This window comes from Jaculus jaculus, chromosome 10, assembly GCF_020740685.1.
Source record: "Jaculus jaculus isolate mJacJac1 chromosome 10, mJacJac1.mat.Y.cur, whole genome shotgun sequence".
Lineage (NCBI taxonomy): Eukaryota > Metazoa > Chordata > Mammalia > Rodentia > Dipodidae > Jaculus > Jaculus jaculus.
The window spans coordinates 116,847,837-116,868,596 of record NC_059111.1 but is presented as its reverse complement, the minus strand read 5'-3'; the positions used below and the strand labels follow the sequence as shown (position 1 = coordinate 116,868,596).

General features: G+C 55.3%; 1 protein-coding gene across 5 annotated transcripts; it reads left to right on the top strand.

The window, feature by feature from the left end:
- The first annotated feature begins 64 nt into the window (after window positions 1–64).
- Window positions 65–20,755, top strand: Slc4a2 (solute carrier family 4 member 2). 5 transcript variants are annotated; one of them, XM_045159937.1, is made up of 23 exons: window positions 65–483; window positions 3,684–3,800; window positions 5,587–5,752; window positions 5,888–6,129; window positions 6,214–6,332; window positions 7,496–7,725; window positions 7,821–7,963; window positions 11,424–11,604; window positions 12,785–12,920; window positions 13,002–13,167; window positions 13,295–13,409; window positions 13,522–13,706; window positions 13,817–14,042; window positions 14,246–14,461; window positions 14,540–14,688; window positions 14,784–14,978; window positions 18,352–18,603; window positions 18,697–18,786; window positions 18,927–19,093; window positions 19,429–19,682; window positions 19,772–19,941; window positions 20,268–20,441; window positions 20,529–20,755. In XM_045159937.1, the coding sequence occupies exons 2-23, from the start codon at window positions 3,750–3,752 to the stop codon at window positions 20,607–20,609; spliced, it is 3,708 nt and encodes a 1,235-aa protein (XP_045015872.1). In that variant the 5' UTR covers window positions 65–483; window positions 3,684–3,749; the 3' UTR covers window positions 20,610–20,755. The 5 variants fall into 5 exon arrangements, with proteins under 5 accessions (XP_045015872.1, XP_045015874.1, XP_004669638.1 ...); XM_045159939.1 differs by lacking the exon at window positions 65–483 and adding an exon at window positions 923–942; XM_004669581.3 differs by lacking the exon at window positions 65–483 and adding an exon at window positions 1,300–1,455.
- The last annotated feature ends 5 nt before the right edge of the window (window positions 20,756–20,760 follow it).

The following is a 20,760-nucleotide window of genomic DNA, read 5'->3' as shown; positions in this document are numbered from 1 at the left end:
GACGCGCCGCTTGGGGATTGCGCGTTCCAGAATGCAGTGAGAGTGGGGGAGGGTGGGGCTCTTTTCTACTTGAAGTTGGCGTTTGCCGGCCTAGATAGCCGGCGCGCGGTTGGTCTGGTTCTGTCCTACGTGGTTGTCTTGAGCTCCCAGAAACCTCCGGGACAACCTCAGCACTGACGTTCACCTCTCCCTGGGCTACCAGGTGCCCCCAGGGCTGATTGGGGAAGAGCTCCGAGAGCTGTCTTCCTGATGACCTCGCAGAGTCCAGCTGTCGAGCAGCTGGAATTGAGTGGAGGGACACACGCGCCAGAGAACCCCTCTTTTTTGCCGAGTCCAGTTTATCATCTCGAAGCCCACCGGACTCCAGCAACTCCACTTTGACATGCCGAGGCAAGCTGACTGGAGCTTGGGTGTCCCTCAAATCCCAGTGTCCAGAGCAGGCCCACTGGAGTCAGCTAGGGTGTGGTCCACGAGGACTGGCAGGTTGGTTACTCCCCTCAACCGACAAGACCACAGACAGATGCTACACTTGCAGCAGCCTTTACCTCATCCCATAAAGGAGTTGATTATAGATTCTCTTGCGCTGCTCTCTAATTGTCTCATGATTGCATTCTTGAGGGTTGTGAACTGGGGAGAAGAAAAAAAAAAGCATTTCTCAGCGTTGGAGCCCGAGTAGATGTTAACCATTTGTTAATTAACTCACTTAAATCTGAATGCTTTGGGATGAACAATGCTGATTTACTCACGTGGCAGATTAAAAGACACATAAAGGACATTCCTTATCTGAAAGAACTTACTTAGTTATGAAAACAAGATTACACACTACGATCTTAAAAAAAAATCAAGTATCGGCTATGAATAAGGGTTCCATTCAGTGTGGAGGTCTACACACATGAAAGCAGGGAGTTCCCAACAAGTTGACTGGTTCTCCTCCAGGTCAAGGTACAGGGTTGCAGCCACCCGTCCCTCGGGCCAACAACCGGCTCTCCCGGAGGCACTTTGGGGCTTACTGGGGCGGGGAGGACCCAGGCAGCCCCCGTTGCATTTGTATTTCAACTTCCTTCGCTTCGACTTTCCTAGCCATCCTCTATACGCAGGCTCCTTTCCTCCCAGAGACGGCGTCCGGGGGTCTCCGGAGCGGCAACCGCGGGGTGCCGGGGCTGTGGCTGGAAGCGCGCTCCCGGCCGGGAGTCTCGGCGCGCGCTCTCCGCCTCTCATCTCAGCCCAGGCCCCGGGGGCGCGCACGGCGCGCCGGGGTGGTGGGGCGGGGGCGCGCACGCTGGGGGCCGGCCTGCTCGCGACGCGGGGGAAAGTTGAGTTGGGAGAAGTTGGGAGCGGCGGGGGAGCGCGCCCCGGGGTGGGCACTGTGAAGTCGTCGGGAGCGCGCGAGGGTGCCTGAGCACCGGGAGAGACCCCCGAGACCCCTTCCCGGGGCACGATATCTAGAGCTAGCGGGTAAGCGGATAAGTGGGGGAGGGGGAGGGCCAGGGCCGCGGAAGGAGGGGGGAACCCGGGACTCGGAGGGAGTGGAAATGAAGGAGAGGGCGGAGACTGGTGCGGGGGGGGGGGGTCAGGGAGGGAGGACGGAGTTTTTTGGGGAGAGGGATGGGGGTGGCGACCAGATGACTGGTCGCCGGCGAGATTCTAGGGTCCGCTTCTCACTTATTTCAAGCCAGGCTGCCGCGCCCCCTGCCACCAGGAGGGGGTAGTCTCCGGGAGGGAGGCGCTGCTTCTGCTCGCTCTCCCACTCATGGACGGGCTCCAGATGAACCCCCCACCACAACTCCTCCAGACTCCATACCGAGTCCCTCGCACCCATCCTGGGCTCCCAGCCGGGGAAGGCCGGGGTGGGGGTGGCCCTGGCCTTATGCACCCTGCATCTCCGAGTTAGGAGGTGGAGCCGGGAAAGGGGGTTGTCGGGTCGGGTCAGGTCAGGACAAGAGGTCAGGCAGAAGAGGGAGCCGGTTGGGTGGGAATGGGATAGATGAGTCTCTGGAGTTGGTCCTGACTCGTGAGGGGCCCCTTTATTTGGGTGGGAAGCTCTGTGCTGAGTGGAAGGGAGGGTGGCGCTGTCCGAAATCTGGGGTCCTCCTCCCTCACCAGTCCCACAGCCAAGAGCTGTGGAATGTATGAGTTCCCTTAGAGAATGATTAATGCCCCAAGTGGGGGTCCAGGGTGCTAATCCCTTGGTTTGAGGGAAAGATGCTAATCCTCCGGGCCGGTCGGGGCTGGTCCCCGGAATGTGCCCCCATCAGGATTATGGGCACTGATGCTTTGGACAGAGGGTGCTTTGTGTTCTGGGGCAGCAGGGGAGGGCCGGGGATATGGGTAGAGGGAGGAGGGCATGGTGGAAGAGCTCACACTGAGGGCCAAGCCTGGAGGTGGGAGTGAGCATTTGCAGGTGCTGGGGCCAGATGCCCATGTGCCTCCCAGATCGGGTCCCTTCCAGGGCACCTCTCCCCCGCACTGGCGGCCCTGGCTGAAGGCCTGCTGAGGTGTGTGTGGGGGGGAGGTGAAGAAAAGTCAGCTGAGCTGGAGTTCCTGCCAGGAATGTGTCGTCCAGGCTCCCCACCCAGGGCTGACCCCCCCCCCCCCCCAGGCTTCTATTATTTGACCCTATAGTGACCTGTCTTACCCCCAAGGTAGTCCTAAGTCGGGCAACACCAACTCCCCAACGAAGTCGACAACAGCACTTCGAAGGAGAGGTTCATATTGTCATCTTTGGGGAGGGTGCCACCCTCACTGAGTGGTTACTCCGATTTACTGATTGGATTCCCTCTACAACTCTTCTCCAACCTCCACCCCCAACACCCTACAGTCACCGTCAGGAGGGCAGCAGCCCTGCCACTCACATTTTCCTGGCCTGGGACTAGGGAGGGGAGGGGTGGAGACTGCCCCCCTCAGGGTTTCTGTGCCCACCCCCTCCACTTCGTCACGTGCCCCTCCCCCAGTATAAAGCTCTGTCCAGCCAGAGCCTAGTGTCCGTCCCTTCATCCCTCCTCCTGAGTGGAGCTGGGCTTCTGCCCTGCACAGAAGTGCCTGCTTCTGTCTTGCTTTTAGGCTCAGGGGGAGAGGGTTCCCTGTCCTGTCTGTTTTTGGGAGGGGACACTGCCTGCCTACTGGCGGGGGTCCCCCTGCTTTTGCCCTCTTGGGTGCTATCCAGAATTCTGCACTCCTCTCTGTTTGGGCAGCCAGGCGCCCATCCTCCACACCCCTGTGCTCCACGGGGCGTCTCACTCCCCACCACACCCCTCTCTGGTCTCGGGCTAACCTCCTGGCCTCCACTGGCAGGGTTCCTGTTTCTGGCCCTTCGCTCGCAATCTTTCTCTGTTCTTTATCACTCCGTCCCTCATCTCTGTAGCTTTCCTGGGCTGGGCCTTGACTTCTTCCTCCCTCTTTTTTTTTTTTTGCTGCCTCTCCCCCTTCTGCTCTGCCCTCCTTGCCACTGTCTCTGGGCTCTCTGTGGCCCCTTCCCCTCAGTCCTCCTCCTTTTCCTATAAACAACTCTTCTCTTTGTTCCTGCCACCTCTGAGGGCCACCATGAGTCCCTTCGAGGTCTAGGAGAATCCCTGTGAGGGTGACCCTCGTGGCAGGTGACTGGGGCTCCTTCCCTCCCCTAAAGTGGGTGGGCGGCTGGCCTGCTCTGTTTTGCCGATGGTGATTGGCCCTGTCCCCCCACTCAGGTTATGCCTCCCCCTTGCTGCCCTGAAAGCCGCAGCAGCGACAGCGAAAAAGGCTAAGATTTGGCCATGAGCAGCGCCTGTCGGCACCCTGCCTCGGGCGCAGATTCTTTGCATTCGGTGAGTACACTGCCTGACGGTGCCAGACCCAGGGTGGGGGCTGCAGACCGGAGGCTGGGGTGGATTGTGCAGCCGGGGCTGCCATCTGCTTGTCTCACAAGACTGAGAAGGGGGACACAGGTGTCTCCTGTTTTGGGGGGAATAGAATTGGGGCTGTTTCTTGAAATCTCTGTGGTAGTTTAGCCTCAGCCGGGGCAGGAGTTTGAAGACCCTGGATCTTAAATCCCGTGACCCCCCCCCCCTTTATGCTGAGCCCCCCTACGGAGGTCTGTCCACAGAGGTTCTGGTCTGAACTCGCAGGCTTTTGCGGGGCCCGCCTCTGGCCCCGCCCCCGACCCCACGTGCCAGCCAGGCCCGCCCCCAGCCCCCCCCCCCATGTGCCGCCGCCCCACATGGCCCTCTCCTGATTTTCCTAAGAAGTCTAATGATTAACCCCCGTGCCACAGTCAGTCTCATTATTGGTCACTTTGGCCCAGTGGGGCACGTGACTTGGAAGGGGTGCCGCCGGCAGGTGCCCTCCCCCTCCTTCCCAGGTTCATTCCTGCCGCCATGGACTTCCTCCTGCGGCCCCAGGTGCGAGGGGTCCGACACAATCCCTCCCCCCCCCTCCCCCGCACAAGCTCCCTCTCGGCTAGGTTAGCTTGCTTGCTCCCAGCTGCTTGCTGCTCCTCCTGTCCAGCTGCTTCTGGTGGGAGCGGGGCTGAGAGTTCAGGAGAGCCCGCTGGAACTGCTGAGGGAAGATGGGCTGGGCCGGACTGCTCAGGAGCCCGCGCGCGCGCTCTCCCATCCTCTGTCCAGGGTCCCCTGCCAGCTCAAGCTGCTCCTGCCTGCACCCCTCACCCCCCACACCACACACACACCTCCCTTGTCCTCAAGACCTGCCCTGGCTCTTCCCTGGAGCAGCTGGCACTGCCATGGAAGTGGTGGCATACCCCCGCCCTTGGAGGTCCTGATGCCCTTCAGGTCCAGAAGCTCTTGAGCAAATATTTGGTGGCAGCGCCTGCGAGGGCTGGGTGGGGGGCTGGAACAATGCTGCCAGGCCAGGCTGAGCTCCCTCGAGCGCCGCCGCAGTCCCTGCCCCTGGCTGGTCCTGCTGGTGCTGTCCGCTGCTGCTGCACTCCCGCAGGATGACTCAGGTGGGGGGAGTGGAGGTGGGGTGAGGGGCGGGGCCAGCTGGCTGAGGGGCCTGTGGGGCTGGTTGGGTGGGAGGTCATGCTGCTGGGAATGGGGGCTGCCTGGCCAGGCTTGAGCTTACATTCCTGTCCAGGCAAGGCTGGGTTTGACTCAGACCTACTCTTAGGCTTAGGTGCTTCCAGAAGTTACTTTTGGGGCTCAGCAGTTGTCCTCCAGCCAAAGGAGTTTTTTTACTTTCTGCCACACAGAACAGAGCAGTTCATACACCCGATGGCTACAGAAGGGCTAAACATGGGATTTCTTCAGAGTCTTAGAGCATACCCTCCTGCCGAGCTGCCTAACTAGACAGACTAGGGACAGATTGCGTGGGGGACTGGGTTCCTGGCATTGGAAGAGATAACTTCTGGGGTATACTAGGTCCCTGAATTTGAAGGGACAGGTTGCTGGGGGTGTAGGATTGGGTCCCGGCATTTGGGGGCACAGGTTGCCGGGCATGGGGGATTCAGTCCCAGCACTGGAGGTTTACTGTCATCCTGTGTCTCTGACATTGGAGGATGGTGCTGCTGGTACTGCTAGGGTGAGACTTTGGGGGGGGGGGGCAAGTCCTGGTGATTGAGTAACTTTGTGTTTCCTCCACCTCCTCTCCTCACAGCCAGAGCCAGAGAGCCTGGTGTCCACGACGCCTGGGTTCCCTGAGCAGGAGGAAGATGAGCTACACCGAACTCTAGGCGTGGAACGGTTTGAAGAGATCCTCCAGGAGGCAGGCTCCCGTGGAGCAGATGAGCCAGGCCGCAGCTATGGGGAGGAAGACTTTGAGTGTGAGAGGACCAGCTAGGGAGGGGAAGCTGACAGCTTACACTGGACTGTTCTGTACAAAAGGGGCTGGGTCTCAATGGGAGGGGTCAGGGTGGGGGTGCTGTGCCTGCCTGCAGCCAAGCCACTCCTTCCTGCAGACCACCGCCAATCCTCCCACCACATCCACCACCCACTGTCCACTCACTTGCCTCCTGATGCCCGTCGCCGCAAGACTCCCCAGGGCCCAGGACGGAAACCTCGGAGGCGACCAGGAGCTTCTCCCACTGGGGAGACCCCCACTATTGAGGAAGGAGAGGAAGATGAGGATGAAGCCAGTGAGGCTGAGGGGGTCCGGGCTCCCCCACAGCTGTCTCCTGCCTCTACACCCTCTTCTGTGCAGGTAAGTAGGGCCCAGGCCTCTGGGGGCAGGCTGGCTGCAGGCCCCTGGCCTTGTCTCCCCTTTCCACATGGGTCTGTGTTGCAGTTCTTTCTCCAAGAGGATGAAGGTGCTGACCGGAAGGCAGAGAGGACCATTCCATCACCCCCTGCACAGCTGCCCCCCCAGGAGGCGGCTCCTCGAGTCACCAAAGGAGCCCAGACAGGGTTAGTGCACCACAGTCAGCAGACACCTCCCTTGCTGGAGGGGTGGGGATGGGGCCCAGAAGAAAGCAGGAATCTCAGGTCACCAAGCTGTGGTTCAGATCTCAGGCCCACCTCTTACCACCTACTCAGGCAGGTGACAGCCTAACAGGATGGGTTTCACTGGCTGTGGTGAGATGGTCACTGGTCCAGTGCCCGAGCCAGAACTTGGGCACTGAGTCATTGACCTTCATGTACTTGCTGGAGGCCCCCCACCCTCCATTCCTGGGCAGCTGGCAGTCCAGCCAGTTGGAAACGAAATGTCATCCTGTGAGATGGCTCCAGCACATTACCACTGCATCTGGTGGCCTGGCTTAGGCAAAACCTCATACCAGTGGCTGAAGAGAGTTTGGGGCCACTAGCCAGAGAAGGCTTCTAGGAGGAAATGACTTTGAACCAAGGTCCCAAGGTCATGACTATCATGGACCTGTTTTCTGGGTGCCAGGCAGCGTGAAGGGCTGTGGGGAGTGAAGGACACAGTGCCCCTCTGGGGAGTGAGTACACAGGGTCACTAGAAGCCAGGCTGATGGAGCAGACTGAAGGCTGGAGGAAAGCCTGGCACTGGGGACAAGGGAGAAGTGGGTGAGGCTATGGCACAGTGAGGGCAGTGGGCTGGGGAGGCTTAGCAGTGGACGGATCTGGTCCCTAGAGTGGACAAGGCTCTGACCATGGGTCACTGCAGGAAAGAGGAGGAAGTGATAGCACCTGGGATGCTGGCGTTGTCAAGGAATGGGAGTGGGCAAGAGCCCATGTCTGTGAGGGGCAAGGCACAGACCTTTCTCACAGTATCAGTAGCTGCCTGCAGTTTCTTAGCCAGTTTCCAGGGTGGAGTGCCCAGTGGATGGATGCCAAGGAGCACACAAGCTTGCCTGCGCACACCTGAAGTCTCTCCTCTTTCAGCGCTACTGAAGCCAGGCCTCAGCCCATGTTGCTGAGGAAGGGGTTAGGTGCAGATAGATACACAGCCATCATGGTTGTAAAGCTAGATTAGGGATTCAAATGCTGCCAGTTGGTTTCCAGAACCTTCCTTCTTCCCACATGCCTGCCTCCTAAGATTGGGAGCCAGGAGTGGTGAGGTCCTGAGAAAGCAGGCCAAAATCTGAACTGTTGTCTGCTCTTGTCTGCAGATCCGGAGAGGAGACATTGCCAGTGGCCACTGGTACAGCTGGGGGTGATGATGGAGGTGCTGCAGGACGCCCCTTGACCAAAGCCCAGCCTGGACATCGCAGCTACAACCTTCAAGAGCGGCGGCGTATCGGCAGCATGACTGGAGTGGAGCAGGCACTGCTGCCCAGGGTCCCCACTGATGAGAGTGAGGCTCAGACACTAGCCACAGCCGACCTCGACCTCATGAAAAGTGAGTGCCACTGGGGCCTAAGTCTCCCCTCTTGCTGGTGGGAAATGGAGGAAGAAAGAGGAGGGGCCTGATCCTGGCCCTCTACTTGCTCCCAGGTCACCGGTTTGAGGACGTTCCTGGGGTGCGGCGGCACTTGGTGCGGAAGAATGCCAAAGGATCTACACAGGGTGCCCGAGAAGGGCGGGAGCCTGGCCCCACACCTCGGGCCCGACAGCGGGCCCCCCACAAGCCCCATGAGGTATGACTTTCTGCTTCATGCCTTCCGTCAGTTCCCTGAGCTCTAGGACTGCCTTGCGCAAGGGAAAGGTAGCTCGCTGTGCCATTATTGTGCTGTGGTCCACAGCTGAGCCTTCCCTGGAGCGTGCACTGTGGCCATTTGCTAGAGGGGTAGTGTGGGGCTTGAGGGGGTCAGTGTCTTCTCCAGTTAACTACATGACCCTCAAGGCTGCCTCCATGTGGCACTGTACTTTCACTTGGTTGACCATCAACAACCTGTGAAGGTGATATAGCTCAGGTGGTGCTAGCCATAAACCAGGGTCTGTGCCTTGGCCAAGGTCATTTGGTTACTTAGTGACACTGCCCATCTTAGACTGCAGGGCTGTGGTCTTGAACTCTGACTTAGTGTGTTTTTTATAAAACCTTTTTTATTGAAGTATAATAGCCCTGTAGTAAATTGCACCTGTGCCAAGTGTCCACTTCAGGGCTGTGTTGCACCCATGGCACCTGTATGGCCACTTCCTTGCTAGAGACTATTTCTGCCCTTAGTGAGTCCCTTGTCTGATCCCGCCCTGGCAATTTCTGCAGAGGTGACCATGTTTTGTCAACTGCAGGCCTTTGTTGGGTGTGTGTGTGTGTGTGTATGTATACGCGCATGTGGAAGCCAGGGCCAATGTTGGGTGTTGGGGGGGGGTCTTCCTCCATGGCTCTCCACTTTATTCTTTGAGACAGGTTCTCCCTGAACCTAAAGCTCACCCTAGCCAGTGAACCCCAGGGATTCATTGTCTCCTCCCCAGAGTTGGGGTTATTGTCACACACCACTAGGCCCAGCATGTTTACATGGGTACTGGGTTTCCAAACTCAGACTCACAGCCATCACCGTAATCCCATTTGAAGTTTTCTTTCTTTCTTTTTTTTTTTTTTTCTTTCTTTTTTTTTTTCAAGGTAAGGTCTCTCACCCTAGCCCAGGCTGACCTGGAATTCACTAGGTAGTCTCAGGGTGGCCTCAAACTCTCGGCGATCCTCCTACTTCACCTCCCAAGTGCTGGGATTAAAGGAGTGCGCCATCTCTCCCTGCTGAAGTTTTCTTATTTTGGTTGTTTTTAATTTTTTTTTCTTTTTTTTTTGTTTGTTTTTCAAGGTAGGGTCTCAAGTTCAAGCCAACCTGGAATTCACTATGCAGTGTCAGGGTGGCCTCGAACTCACAGCAATCTTTCTACCTCTGCCTCCTGAGTGCTGGGGATTAAAGGTGTGCAACACCTCGCCTAACCAATTTTTTTTAAAATCGAGGTAGGGTTTTCCTCTAGCCCAGGCTGACCTAGAATTCACTATGTAGTCCTCGAACTCACAGCAATCTTCCTATCTCTGCCTCCCAAGTACTGGGGTTAAAGGCATGTGACACCATGCCCAGCTTAGTATTTAAAAATTGTTTTAAGCATTCTTTTATATTTATTTATTTGAGAGAGAAAGAAGGAGAGGGAGAGAGAGAATGGATGCGCCAGGGCTTCTAGCCACTGCCTCTGTAAATGAACTCCAGACACTTGTGCCCCCTTGTGCATCTGACTGACATGGTCCTGGGGAATTGAACCTGGGTCCTTTGGCTTTGCAGGCAAATGCCTTAACTGCTAAGCCATCCCTTGAGCCCTTAATTTTTTAAAAAATTTTATTTGAGAGAGAGAAAGAGGCAGATAGAAAAAGAGAGAGAATGGCTGTGCCTGGGCCTTCAGCCACTCCAGATACATGTGGCACCTTTTGCAGCTGGCTTACATAGGTCCTGGGGAATCGAACCAGGGTCCTTTGGCTTTGCAGCCAAGCACCTTAATTGCTCTCCAGCCCAGAAAAATATTGTTTTAAAAATTAAAAATAGGGGCTGGAGAGATGGCTTAGCGGTTAAGCGCTTGCCTGTGAAGCCTAAGGACTCCGGTTCGAGGCTCGGTTCCCCAGGTCCCACATTAGCCAGGTGCACAAGGGGGCGCACGCGTCTGGAGTTCATTTGCAGAGGCTGGAAGCCCTGGTGCGCCCATTCTCTCTCTCTCCCTCTATCTGTCTTTCTCTCTCTGTCGCTCTCAAATAAATAAATAAAAAATTTAAAAAAAAAATTAAAAATAGGGCTGGGGAGATGGCTCAGCAGTTAAAGCACTTGCCTGCCAAGTCAAAGGACTCAGGTGTGATTCCCCAGGACCCATGTAAGCCAGATGTACAAGATGGCACATGTGTCTGGAGTTCATTTGCAGTGGCTTAGAGGCCCTGCTGCCATTCTCTCTCTGCCTCTTTCTGAAATAAATAAATCAATAAAAATAAAATATTTAAATGTGTGTGCATATATACATACAGGTATTTTACATATACATGCATATACATATATATATATTTTTAATTTTTTTAATTTTTTTTTTTTACTTACTTGCAAGGAGGGAGAGAATGTGAGTGTGTATATGGGCCCACTAGAGCCTCTTTCCACTGCAAACAAACTCCACATGCCTGGTCCACTTTGTACATCTGGCTTCACATGGATACTGGGGAATCAAAGCCAGTTGTTGGGCTTTGTAAGTAGGTGTCTTGAACTGCTGAAGCGTCTCCTCAGCCTTGTTTTTGGTTTTTTTGAAGAAGGGTCTCTCTCTGACCCCAACTGACCTGGCATTCTGGGATTAAATACAAGCACCACCACACCCTGCTGTGTTTGCAATTTTAAAATTTGTTTTACAGTTTCTTTTCTTCCTCTCCCCACTCCTACCCAGGGTCTTGCTCTAGCCCAGGCTAACCTGGAATTCACTATGTAGTCTCAGGGTGGCCTCAAATTCAAGGTGATTCTCCTACCTCTGCCTGTAAGTGCTGATATTAAGGGCATGTGTCACCATGCCCAGCAAAAATAACCTTTTTTTTTTTGTTTGTTTGTTTGTTTTTCAAGGCAGGGTCCCACTCTAGCCCAGGCTGACCTGGCTATCACTTTGTAGCCCCAGGCTAGCCTTGAACTCACAGCGATCCTGCTACCTTCCTATTTCTGCCTCCTGATTGCTGCGAATATAGTTGTGCACCACCACACCCATGTCTATTTGCAGTTTTTTGTTTTGTTTTGTTTTTGAGTTAGGTATCACTCTAGTCCAGGCTGACCTTTTCCTCCCAAGTGCTGGAATTACAATGTGAGCCAACCATGCCCAGTTGTAGTTAGCTTTGCCATCCCTGAACTCCTGTTGGCAGAAGAGCGTGGAAGCCAGTGGTTTTCTTTCTTGGTGGTCCCACTCGATGCTTTGGGTCCTGTTCACAGACTTTCCTCAGTGCTCCAGTGGCCCTTATAGTGGTCATTATTACTGGTATTTCACAGACAAGGCAAACTCCACCGTGGATTGGCTAGTCACCCAGTCCTGAGCACTATCCACTGTGTCCCGTGGCCACTTGCTCCTCTTATTGTTTCCCCTTCCCCACACTCATTCCCCCAGCACATGGGCTCCATTCTCTGCAGCTCTTTCTCTTCTTGTCCCTAGGTGTTTGTGGAGCTAAATGAGTTGCTGCTGGACAAAAACCAAGAGCCTCAGTGGCGGGAGACTGCCCGCTGGATCAAATTTGAGGAGGATGTGGAGGAGGAGACTGAACGCTGGGGAAAGCCTCATGTGGCCTCGCTTTCCTTCCGCAGCCTCCTGGAGCTCCGTAGGACCCTGGCCCATGGTACACTCCAGTCCTGACCACAGGACCCAACTCCTTTTCTTCTAGGTCCTATAGCTGAAGCTGTTCTGTTTTGGATGCTAAAATGTCTTTAACCCATTTTGATGGAAAACATCCTGAAATTCCCAGCACGCCTTGTTAGCTTTGTTTCTGTTTTGTTTTGTATTGTTTTGCAGACAGGGTCTCACTTACCTCACAGGCCTTGAACTCTTTCTGTAGCCAAAGCTGGCCTTGAATTCTTGATCCTCTGGCCTCTACCTCCTTAGTGCTGGAATTACAGGCATGCACCACCACACCCAGCTTCCTTGTTAACATCTTAGAGGATCTGGGAATATTACCTAACCTGTAGGGCTGTCTAAACTTTGCTAAACAACCACAGACTCTTGAGCCCTGTGAACTTGCTTCCTCCTTCCTGTTGGGTAATCAATCACTCCCTGTTGTTCTTTGAAAGCCCATTTCCAAGCAGCTGACTACTGAGAAGTCCGCTGTTAGAATTGTTTCCAAACCAAGAGCAAATAGGCTCCAGTGAGGCTCTGTGCTTTGGGTCAAGCCCCAGCAGGAGAGGGAATGCTGTCTGGTTAGGCTGCAGGCTGCTGATTCCACAGCTCTGGACAGTTGACCTTGACAGATAAGTGACCTGGTAGTTTTGACAGGACTTTCATTTTTATACAAAATGTGGAGGGGTGTCTAAGCTGTCCCTGTGCCTGCAGAGGTCAAGGGGAAGTCAGGAAGCCTGATGTAGAAAGGAGGGCTACTGAGGGCTGCCCTGTGGACAAGGCCACAGACCAGCTGTGTCATGGTGTCATGTATGTCCAGAGGGAGAGCTAGACCCCTGGCATGTCCGCAGGAGGCACACATGGCTCACCGGGAGGAAGAACTTTCTAACAGGAAAAGATGATATGGCCAGAGAGGACACCCTTGGCATCTCAGGCAGATCTGTTAACAGCATACCAGTGGGCTCTGTCCACCTCATAGCACTCCTGTAAGAAAGGTGAGGGCAGAACAGAGAGGCAAAATGATAGGAGCTTCAGGGTCAGAGCTAGCCCTCAAGTCCTGTCCCTCTATCTGTAGGCTAGTGCTCTAACGCCTTGGCCATACGCACCTGGCTACCGCAACCGCTCCCATCTGTACCTAGCCCACAGTCATTTCTGGCCCTGGGGTGAGGTGCTCTCCTTGACTACAGGGGCTGTGCTCTTGGACCTTGACCAGCAGACCCTACCCGGGGTGGCCCACCAAGTGGTGGAACAGATGGTCATCTCTGACCAGATCAAGGCAGAGGACAGAGCCAATGTGCTACGGGCCCTTTTGCTGAAACACAGGTATGGCCTTCTGGGCAGGGGTCCCTACTGTGTCCTGCCAAACCTGGCCCTCTTCTAACTCACTGCCCTCTGCCCTACCAGCCACCCGAGTGATGAGAAGGAGTTCTCCTTCCCCCGCAACATTTCAGCTGGGTCCCTGGGTTCCTTGCTGGGGCACCACCATGCCCAGGGGGCTGAAAGTGACCCTCACGTCACTGAGCCACTTATCGGCGGTGTTCCTGAGACCCGGCTGGAGGTGGAGAGAGAGGTGAGGGGAAAGTGGTACCTTCCTGGCACTGGTAGCAGGCCAGCGAGCAAGCCTGAGTGTAGACATGCAGCTGGGGTCCATGGGAGGTACTGGCTGGGCTGAGCTCTGTTCTGTGCCCCACTCCCAGCGTGAGCTGCCACCCCCGGCCCCGCCAGCTGGCATTACCCGCTCCAAGTCCAAGCACGAGCTAAAACTGCTGGAGAAAATCCCTGAGAATGCTGAGGCTACAGTCGTTCTTGTGGGTATGTGGGGCAAGTCTGGGGGACGCAGGGGCCGGGCCTTAGGGCTGTTCCACCCTGGGGGCTGGAAGGGCCCTGCTGCCTACTCTTGCCCATGGTAGCCCCATCTCTCCAGGCTGCGTAGAGTTCCTCTCCCGCCCCACCATGGCGTTTGTGCGCCTGCGGGAGGCTGTGGAGCTTGACGCAGTGCTGGAGGTGCCCGTGCCCGTGCGCTTCCTGTTCTTGCTGCTGGGCCCCAGCAGTGCCAACATGGACTACCACGAGATCGGCCGGTCCATCTCCACCCTCATGTCTGACAAGGTCAGCTCCCTTCCCTTCTGGTCCCATGCTACCCCATCCCTTCCACTGAGCTTGTGCAGCTGCGGCCCCGGCTTCCTCACGTGCTCCCTGGTCCCTGTCTGCTCTGGCAGCAATTCCACGAGGCGGCCTACCTGGCAGATGAGCGGGATGACTTGCTGACTGCCATCAACGCCTTCCTGGACTGCAGCGTGGTGCTGCCGCCCTCGGAAGTACAGGGCGAGGAGCTGCTGCGTTCTGTCGCGCACTTCCAGCGCCAGATGCTGAAGAAGCGTGAAGAGCAGGGCCGCTTGCTGCCCCCCGGGGCTGGGCTGGAGCCCAAGTCTGCCCAAGATAAGGGTACGCCCATGTAGTCCTGGGTGGGGTGGGGAGGGGGCACTTCAAGGACGGGACTGTGGGGAGGAAAGGGTCCCCTAACTCCCTGATGGAGGCCAGGTTTCATGGCTCCTGCAGCTGACGGGGTGATCTGTGCATGTGGAGGAGGGCCTGACCGGTCGGTCAGGAGAGCCCCACAGGTGCCCTGACGGAGGCCTGGGTTGCAGCGCTCCTGCAGATGGTAGAGGTGGCAGGCACAGATGAAGATGATCCCCTTCGGCGGACGGGCCGTCCCTTCGGGGGGCTGATCCGTGACGTGCGGCGCCGCTACCCCCACTACCTAAGTGACTTCCGAGACGCGCTTGACCCGCAGTGCCTGGCTGCCGTCATCTTCATCTACTTTGCTGCCCTGTCTCCTGCGATCACCTTTGGGGGCCTGCTAGGTAAGGAGAGGCTTTGAAGGGAGTAGCAGGGATCTTAGGTCCTGGCCACCAGCCACTAAGCTTGTTCTGTGCCCCCAGGAGAGAAGACACAGAACCTGATAGGAGTGTCTGAACTGATCATGTCCACAGCCCTCCAGGGCGTGATCTTCTGCCTGCTGGGGGCTCAGCCGCTGCTGGTGATTGGCTTCTCCGGGCCCCTGCTGGTCTTTGAAGAGGCTTTCTTCTCGGTGCGCGCCCTTCCCATGCCACTCTGCCGCCCCTCGCCCTGAGACATGGCTCACTCCCAGAGCTCGAGGCCTGACAGCCACCCTCCCCTGCTCAGTTCTGCAGCAGTAACCAGCTGGAGTACCTGGTGGGCCGCGTGTGGATCGGCTTCTGGCTGGTGGTTTTGGCCTTGCTCATGGTAGCTCTGGAGGGGAGCTTCCTGGTCCGCTTCGTCTCCCGCTTCACCCAGGAGATCTTCGCCTTCCTCATTTCCCTCATTTTCATCTATGAGACCTTCTACAAGCTGATCAAGGTGGGCAGGTGGCATGGGGCCTTAGGACACAGGGATCCTTGCATCCTGTCCTGTCTCTTGGGTTGCCCTTCTGGTTTGGAGGCTGCCAGGCTGGTCTCTGGCGTCCCGTGCAAGTCTCCGTGAGCCCAGGAAGTGGCTGAAGCAGGAGGGCTGCGGGGAGGGCAGCGCCAGGCAGCTGCATTGTGAGCTGTGCTGCGAATTGTTCGCCACCATCCCTGCCGTGGCTCCTCAACTCACACACGCAGGCACCACACCAAGTTTGCAAGGGCTCAAATGTAGCTCTCTTTAAAAACTAACAGACAGAAGCTGGGCATGGTGGCACATGCCTTTAATCCCAGCACTTGGGAGGCAGAGGTAGGAGGATCACTATGAATTCGAGGCCACTCTGAGACTATATAGTGAATTCCAGGTCAGCTTGGGCTAGAGTGAGAGCCTACCTCAAAAAAACAAACCAAACAAACAAAAAAAATAGGACTGGCTTAGCTGTTAAGGTATTTGCCTGCAAAGCCAAAGGATCCCCGTTCAAATCTCCAGGACTCATGTAAGCCAGATATAAGGTGGCGCATGCATCTGGAATTCGTTCACAGTGGCTGGAGGCCCTGGTGCCCATCTCTTTTTTTCTCTCTCTCTCTCTCAATTTTTTTTTTAAATTTTTTTTGTTCATTTTTATTTATTTATTGGAGAGTGGCAGAGAGAGAGAGAGAGAGAGAGAGAGAGAGAGGGAGAATGGGCACGCCAGGGCCTCCAGACACTGCAAACAAACTCCAGACACGTGCGCCCCTTTGTGCATCTGGCTAATGTGGGTCCTGGGGAATCGAGCCTCGAACCGGGGTCCTTAGGCTTCACAGGCAAGCACTTAACTGCTACGCCATCTCTCCAGCCCTCTCTCTCTCAATTTTTATTAACATTTTCCATGATTATAAAAAGCATCCCATGGTAATACCCCCCCACTTTCCCCTTTGAAATTCCATTCCCCATTATATCCCCTCCCCATCTCAATCAGTCTCTCTTTTATTTTGATGTCATGATCTTTTCCTCCTCTTATGATGGTCTTGTGTAGGTAGTGTCAGGCAGTATGGATATCCAGGCCATTTTATGTCTGGAGGGAGCCATCTCTCTTTCTCTTAAATAAAATATATTTTAAAACAAACTTATTTGCCAGATATGGTAGCCCACACCTTTGATGCAGTATTTAGGAGGCAGAGTTTGTGAGTTTGAGGCCACCGTGAGACTACAGAGTGAATTCCAGGTCAACCTGGGCTAGAGTGAGACCCTACTTTGAGAATGTTGCAGTCAGGTTCCCATTGCTGGTAGAAATTACCCAACCAAGAGCAGCTTGTGGGGGGAAAAAAAGGAGGTTTATTTTGGCTTATAGGCTTGAGGGGGAATCTCCATGAAGGCAAGGAAAACGTTGGCATGAGCACAGGGTGGACATCACCCTCTGGCCAACATCAGGTAGACAACAGGGACAGGAGAGTGTGCCAAACACTGACAAGGGGAAACTGGCTATAATACCCATAAGCTCACCCCCAGCAATGACCTGCCTCCAGGAGGCATTAATTCCCAAATCTCTATCAGCTGGCAACCTAGCATTCAGAACACCTAAGTGTATGGGGAACACCTGAATCAAACCACCACAGAGAAACAATGACAACAAAGACAATTTATTTATTTATTTATTTGCAAACAGAGAGAGAGAGAAAGTGACTAGGGGTATACTAGAAACTTGCCACTCTTTGCATCTGGCTTTACTTGAATACTGGAAAATTGAACCCAGGCCAGCAGGCTTTGCAAGTGCCTGTAACTGCTGAATCATTTCTCCAGGCCCTCAGATATATTTTTCTACTCTGTGTGTGTGCACATGCATGTGGGAACCAGAGTATCACCAAGGGTGCTTGTTCCTCAGGTGCCAACTGCCTTTTTTTGAGACAGGTTCTCTCGCTGGCCCAGAGCTCTCTGGCCCAGTTGGCTAGGCTTGCTGGCCCACAAGCTTCAGGAATCCTCCCATCTCTGCCTCCCCAGTATTGGCATTATAAGTATAAGTCACCATGCCTGGCTTTTTTGTTGTTGTTTTGTTTTTCTGAGGTAGGGTCTCACTAAAGCCCAGGCTGACCTGGCACGTTCCTAGCTTTTCTCTGCGTTCTGGGGACTAAGCTCAGGTCCTCATGCTTGCAAGGTGAGCACTTCACCAGCCGAGCCATCTCCCCAGCCCTCAATTTTCTTTCTTTCCTTTTTTTTTCCCCCTGGTTTTTCAAGGTAGGGTCTCGCTGTAGCCCAGGCTGACCCAGAAGTCACTATGTAGTCTCAGGGTGATCCTCCTACCTCGGCCTCCCAAGTGCTGGGACTAAAGTTGTGCACTGCCACACCCAGCCCCCATGTTTTTTGTTTTTTTTTTTTGAGAGCAACAGACAGAGAAAGAGGCAGTGAGAGAGAGAGAGAGAGAGAGAGAGAGAGAATGGGCATGCCAGGGCCTCCAACCACTGCAAACGAACTCCAGATGCATGTACCCCCTTGTGCATCTGGCTGACGTGGGTTCTGGGGAATTGAGCCTTGAACCAGGGTCCTTAGGCTTCACAGGCAAGCGCTTAACCACTAAGCCATCTCTCCAGCCCCCCACGTTTTTAATGGCAGTGGGAACATACACAGGGAATCCTAGAATCTAGACATGACACCCCAGAGGTGGCACATATGTTGCTCATCTAGGTATCAGACACAACAGTCTTGGGAGGCATCTCCTACCCTATGCTCACAGCCCCTCCTTCAGGCTCCTGGAGCCCATGTTTGGGCCTGGCTCTGCCACACAGCTAGTAGCCTTGCTGCCCCAGGTAGCCTCTGGCCTTGCTGCCCCAGGTAGCCTCTTTGGCCCTCCCGCAATCCTTTCTAGCCCTGTGCTCACACCTGATCGTGTAGATCACTTCTTGTTTTGGTGGGGTGGGTTCAAGGTAGTGCCTTGCTCTCTAGCCCAGGCTGACCTGGGATTCAGTCTGTAGTCTCAGGGTGGCCTTGAACTCAGTGATCCTCCTACCTCAGCCTCCCAGTGCTGGAATTAAAGGCGCTTGCGATCATGCCTGGCTAGATCATTTTCTTTTCTTTTTTTTTGGGGGGGGGTCATTGAGATAGTGTTTTACTCTAGCTCAGGCTGACCTGGAATTCACTATGTAGTCTCAAGGTGGCCTTGAACTGGCAATCCTCCTACCTCTGCCTCCCAGTGCTGGGACTAAAGGTGTGCACCACCATGCCCGACTAGATCACTTTCTTAATGCAACAAGACAAGCCCCTTCAAGGCAGGTTGGCCTTACTCCTGCCCAGCCCTCCAGCATTCAGCTGAGCCTTGGAGCTCTCTTTCCAGGTCAGCCTTGTGTCTCCTCCCTAGATCTTCCAGGAGCACCCTCTCCACGGCTGCTCAGTCTCCAACAGCTCAGAGGCAGATGGCAGCAGTGACAATACAACTTGGGCAGCAGCCACACTGGTGCCAGGCAATGGGAGCTCAGCCGAACAGTCTGGGCAGGAGAGGCCCCGGGGCCAGCCCAATACGGCCTTGCTGTCGCTGGTGCTTATGGCTGGCACCTTCTTCATTGCTTTCTTCCTGCGCAAATTCAAGAACAGCCGTTTCTTCCCTGGCCGGGTATGTGGGCTGGTGGCTGCGGGCGCTGAGGACAGGCCAGGATGGGATGAACCAGAAACACAGGGCCACTGAGCACAGTTCTCGCCTCCTCAGATCCGGCGGGTGATTGGGGACTTTGGGGTACCCATCGCGATCCTCATCATGGTGCTTGTGGATTACAGTATTGAGGACACATACACCCAGGTAAGATGTGCACGAGTGGCACTGAGGGGACGGCACTGGCTCTGGCGGCTTCCTCTGCCCTGAGCTCTGCTGTTCCTCTGCAGTCCTCTGCCAGAGCACACTTGCTTTCCCTATGACCCCATCCTGTGTGTGCCCTGCAGAAGCTGAGCGTGCCCAGCGGATTCTCAGTGACAGCCCCAGACAAGCGGGGCTGGGTCATCAATCCCCTTGGAGAGAAGAGCCCCTTCCCTGTGTGGATGATGATAGCCAGCCTGCTGCCTGCTGTGTTGGTCTTCATCCTCATCTTCATGGAAACACAGATTACCACGTAAGCCACCCATGGGGACAGAGCAAAGGATCTGTGGCTGTGTTAGGAGAGGAAGCCCAAGGACCTGTGGGACCTTAGATGCCAGGCTGGCTGAAGTTTATTTTGCAGGCAGTGAAAAATGTCATGTGTTGGTCAGGGTTGGGGGCAGGCTATCCCAGCTGCCTGGCGGGGCTTGCTGGGAAGGATCCTGTAGGATAAGAGCTGAGGGTACAAGCCCAGCTCTGTGATGAAATTGTAGTCCCAACCGAGTGGACCATCTGGACAGGGTGGGTGTTCTGGGAAAGATGTGATCTTCCATGCCCTGGGTTTCATGGTGCCTCCCACACCCCTCCCAGGCTCATCATCTCCAAGAAGGAGCGCATGCTGCAGAAGGGCTCTGGCTTCCACCTGGACCTGCTGCTCATCGTGGCCATGGGTGGTATCTGTGCCCTCTTTGGCCTGCCCTGGTTGGCTGCTGCCACCGTCCGCTCTGTCACTCATGCCAATGCACTCACTGTCATGAGCAAGGCTGTGGCACCTGGAGACAAACCCAAGATCCAGGAGGTCAAGGAGCAGCGGGTGACAGGGCTCCTGGTAGCTGTGCTTGTAGGTATGACACCTCTGGTCCTGAGCTTTCACCTTCCTTGGGGTCCCCACATCCACTGGAGGAGAGAACCAGTTGTCTCTTCTCCCTTCCAGGACTCTCCATGGTTATTGGGGACCTGCTTCGGCAGATCCCCTTGGCTGTGCTCTTTGGAATTTTCCTGTACATGGGAGTCACTTCCCTTAATGGGATCCAGTTCTATGAGCGGCTGCATCTGCTGCTCATGCCACCCAAACACCACCCAGATGTCACCTATGTCAAGAAGGTAAGTCCGGCCGGGCGTGGTAGTGCACATCTTTTAATCCCAGCACTCAGGAGGCAGAGGTAGGAGGATCACTGTGAGTTTGAGGCCACCCTGAGACTACATAGTGAATTCCAGGTCAGCCTGGGCTAGAGTGAGACCCTACGTCAAATAACAAAACAAACAACAACAAAAAGATGAGTCCCTGCCCAGAAGGGTCCCAGACCCCCACCTTGGCCAGCCCTCATTTGCCACCTCTGTGTATGCAGCATTTCTGGAGAGCAAGGAGGGCTCTGTCACCATTGGCTGCCTGGGGAGAAGCCTGGGCCCACGATTATCTTTGTCCTCAGGTCCGCACCCTGCGGATGCACCTGTTCACCGCCCTGCAGCTACTCTGCCTGGCCCTGCTCTGGGCCGTCATGTCTACGGCCGCCTCCCTCGCCTTCCCTTTCATCCTCATCCTCACAGTGCCACTGCGCATGGTGGTGCTCACCCGCATCTTCACAGAGCGAGAAATGAAATGCGTAAGGACTCCTGCCCCGCTCCCTCCAGCCCCTCCAGCCCTTTTCCCCGGCCTCAGGAAAGACCCCCGACTTCCGTTCCTCCCACAGCTGGACGCTAACGAGGCCGAGCCAGTGTTTGATGAGCGCGAGGGTGTGGACGAGTACAACGAGATGCCCATGCCCGTGTAGCTGCTGCCGGGAGGCCTGGCAGAGGGACTCATGGGCAGGGGGCAGGGGCTGGGGCTCTCCTCCCCCTCCTCATTTTTTATTTAAGTGAATAATTTAAAAGCCTCTTTCTCCCTACCCTTGCAGTAAAGTGCTTTGGCCCCCACCTAGCCCT

Excerpts from the sequence above, each read along its gene's own strand:
- Slc4a2 (XM_045159937.1), top strand. The coding sequence starts at position 3,750 with ATGAGCAGCGCCTGTCGGCACCCTGCCTCGGGCGCAGATTCTTTGCAT. Across the intron at positions 5,753-5,887 it reads TGGGGAGGAAGACTTTGAGT|ACCACCGCCAATCCTCCCAC; the intron begins GTGAGAGGACCA and ends TCCTTCCTGCAG. Across the intron at positions 12,921-13,001 it reads GCCCTTTTGCTGAAACACAG|CCACCCGAGTGATGAGAAGG; the intron begins GTATGGCCTTCT and ends CTGCCCTACCAG.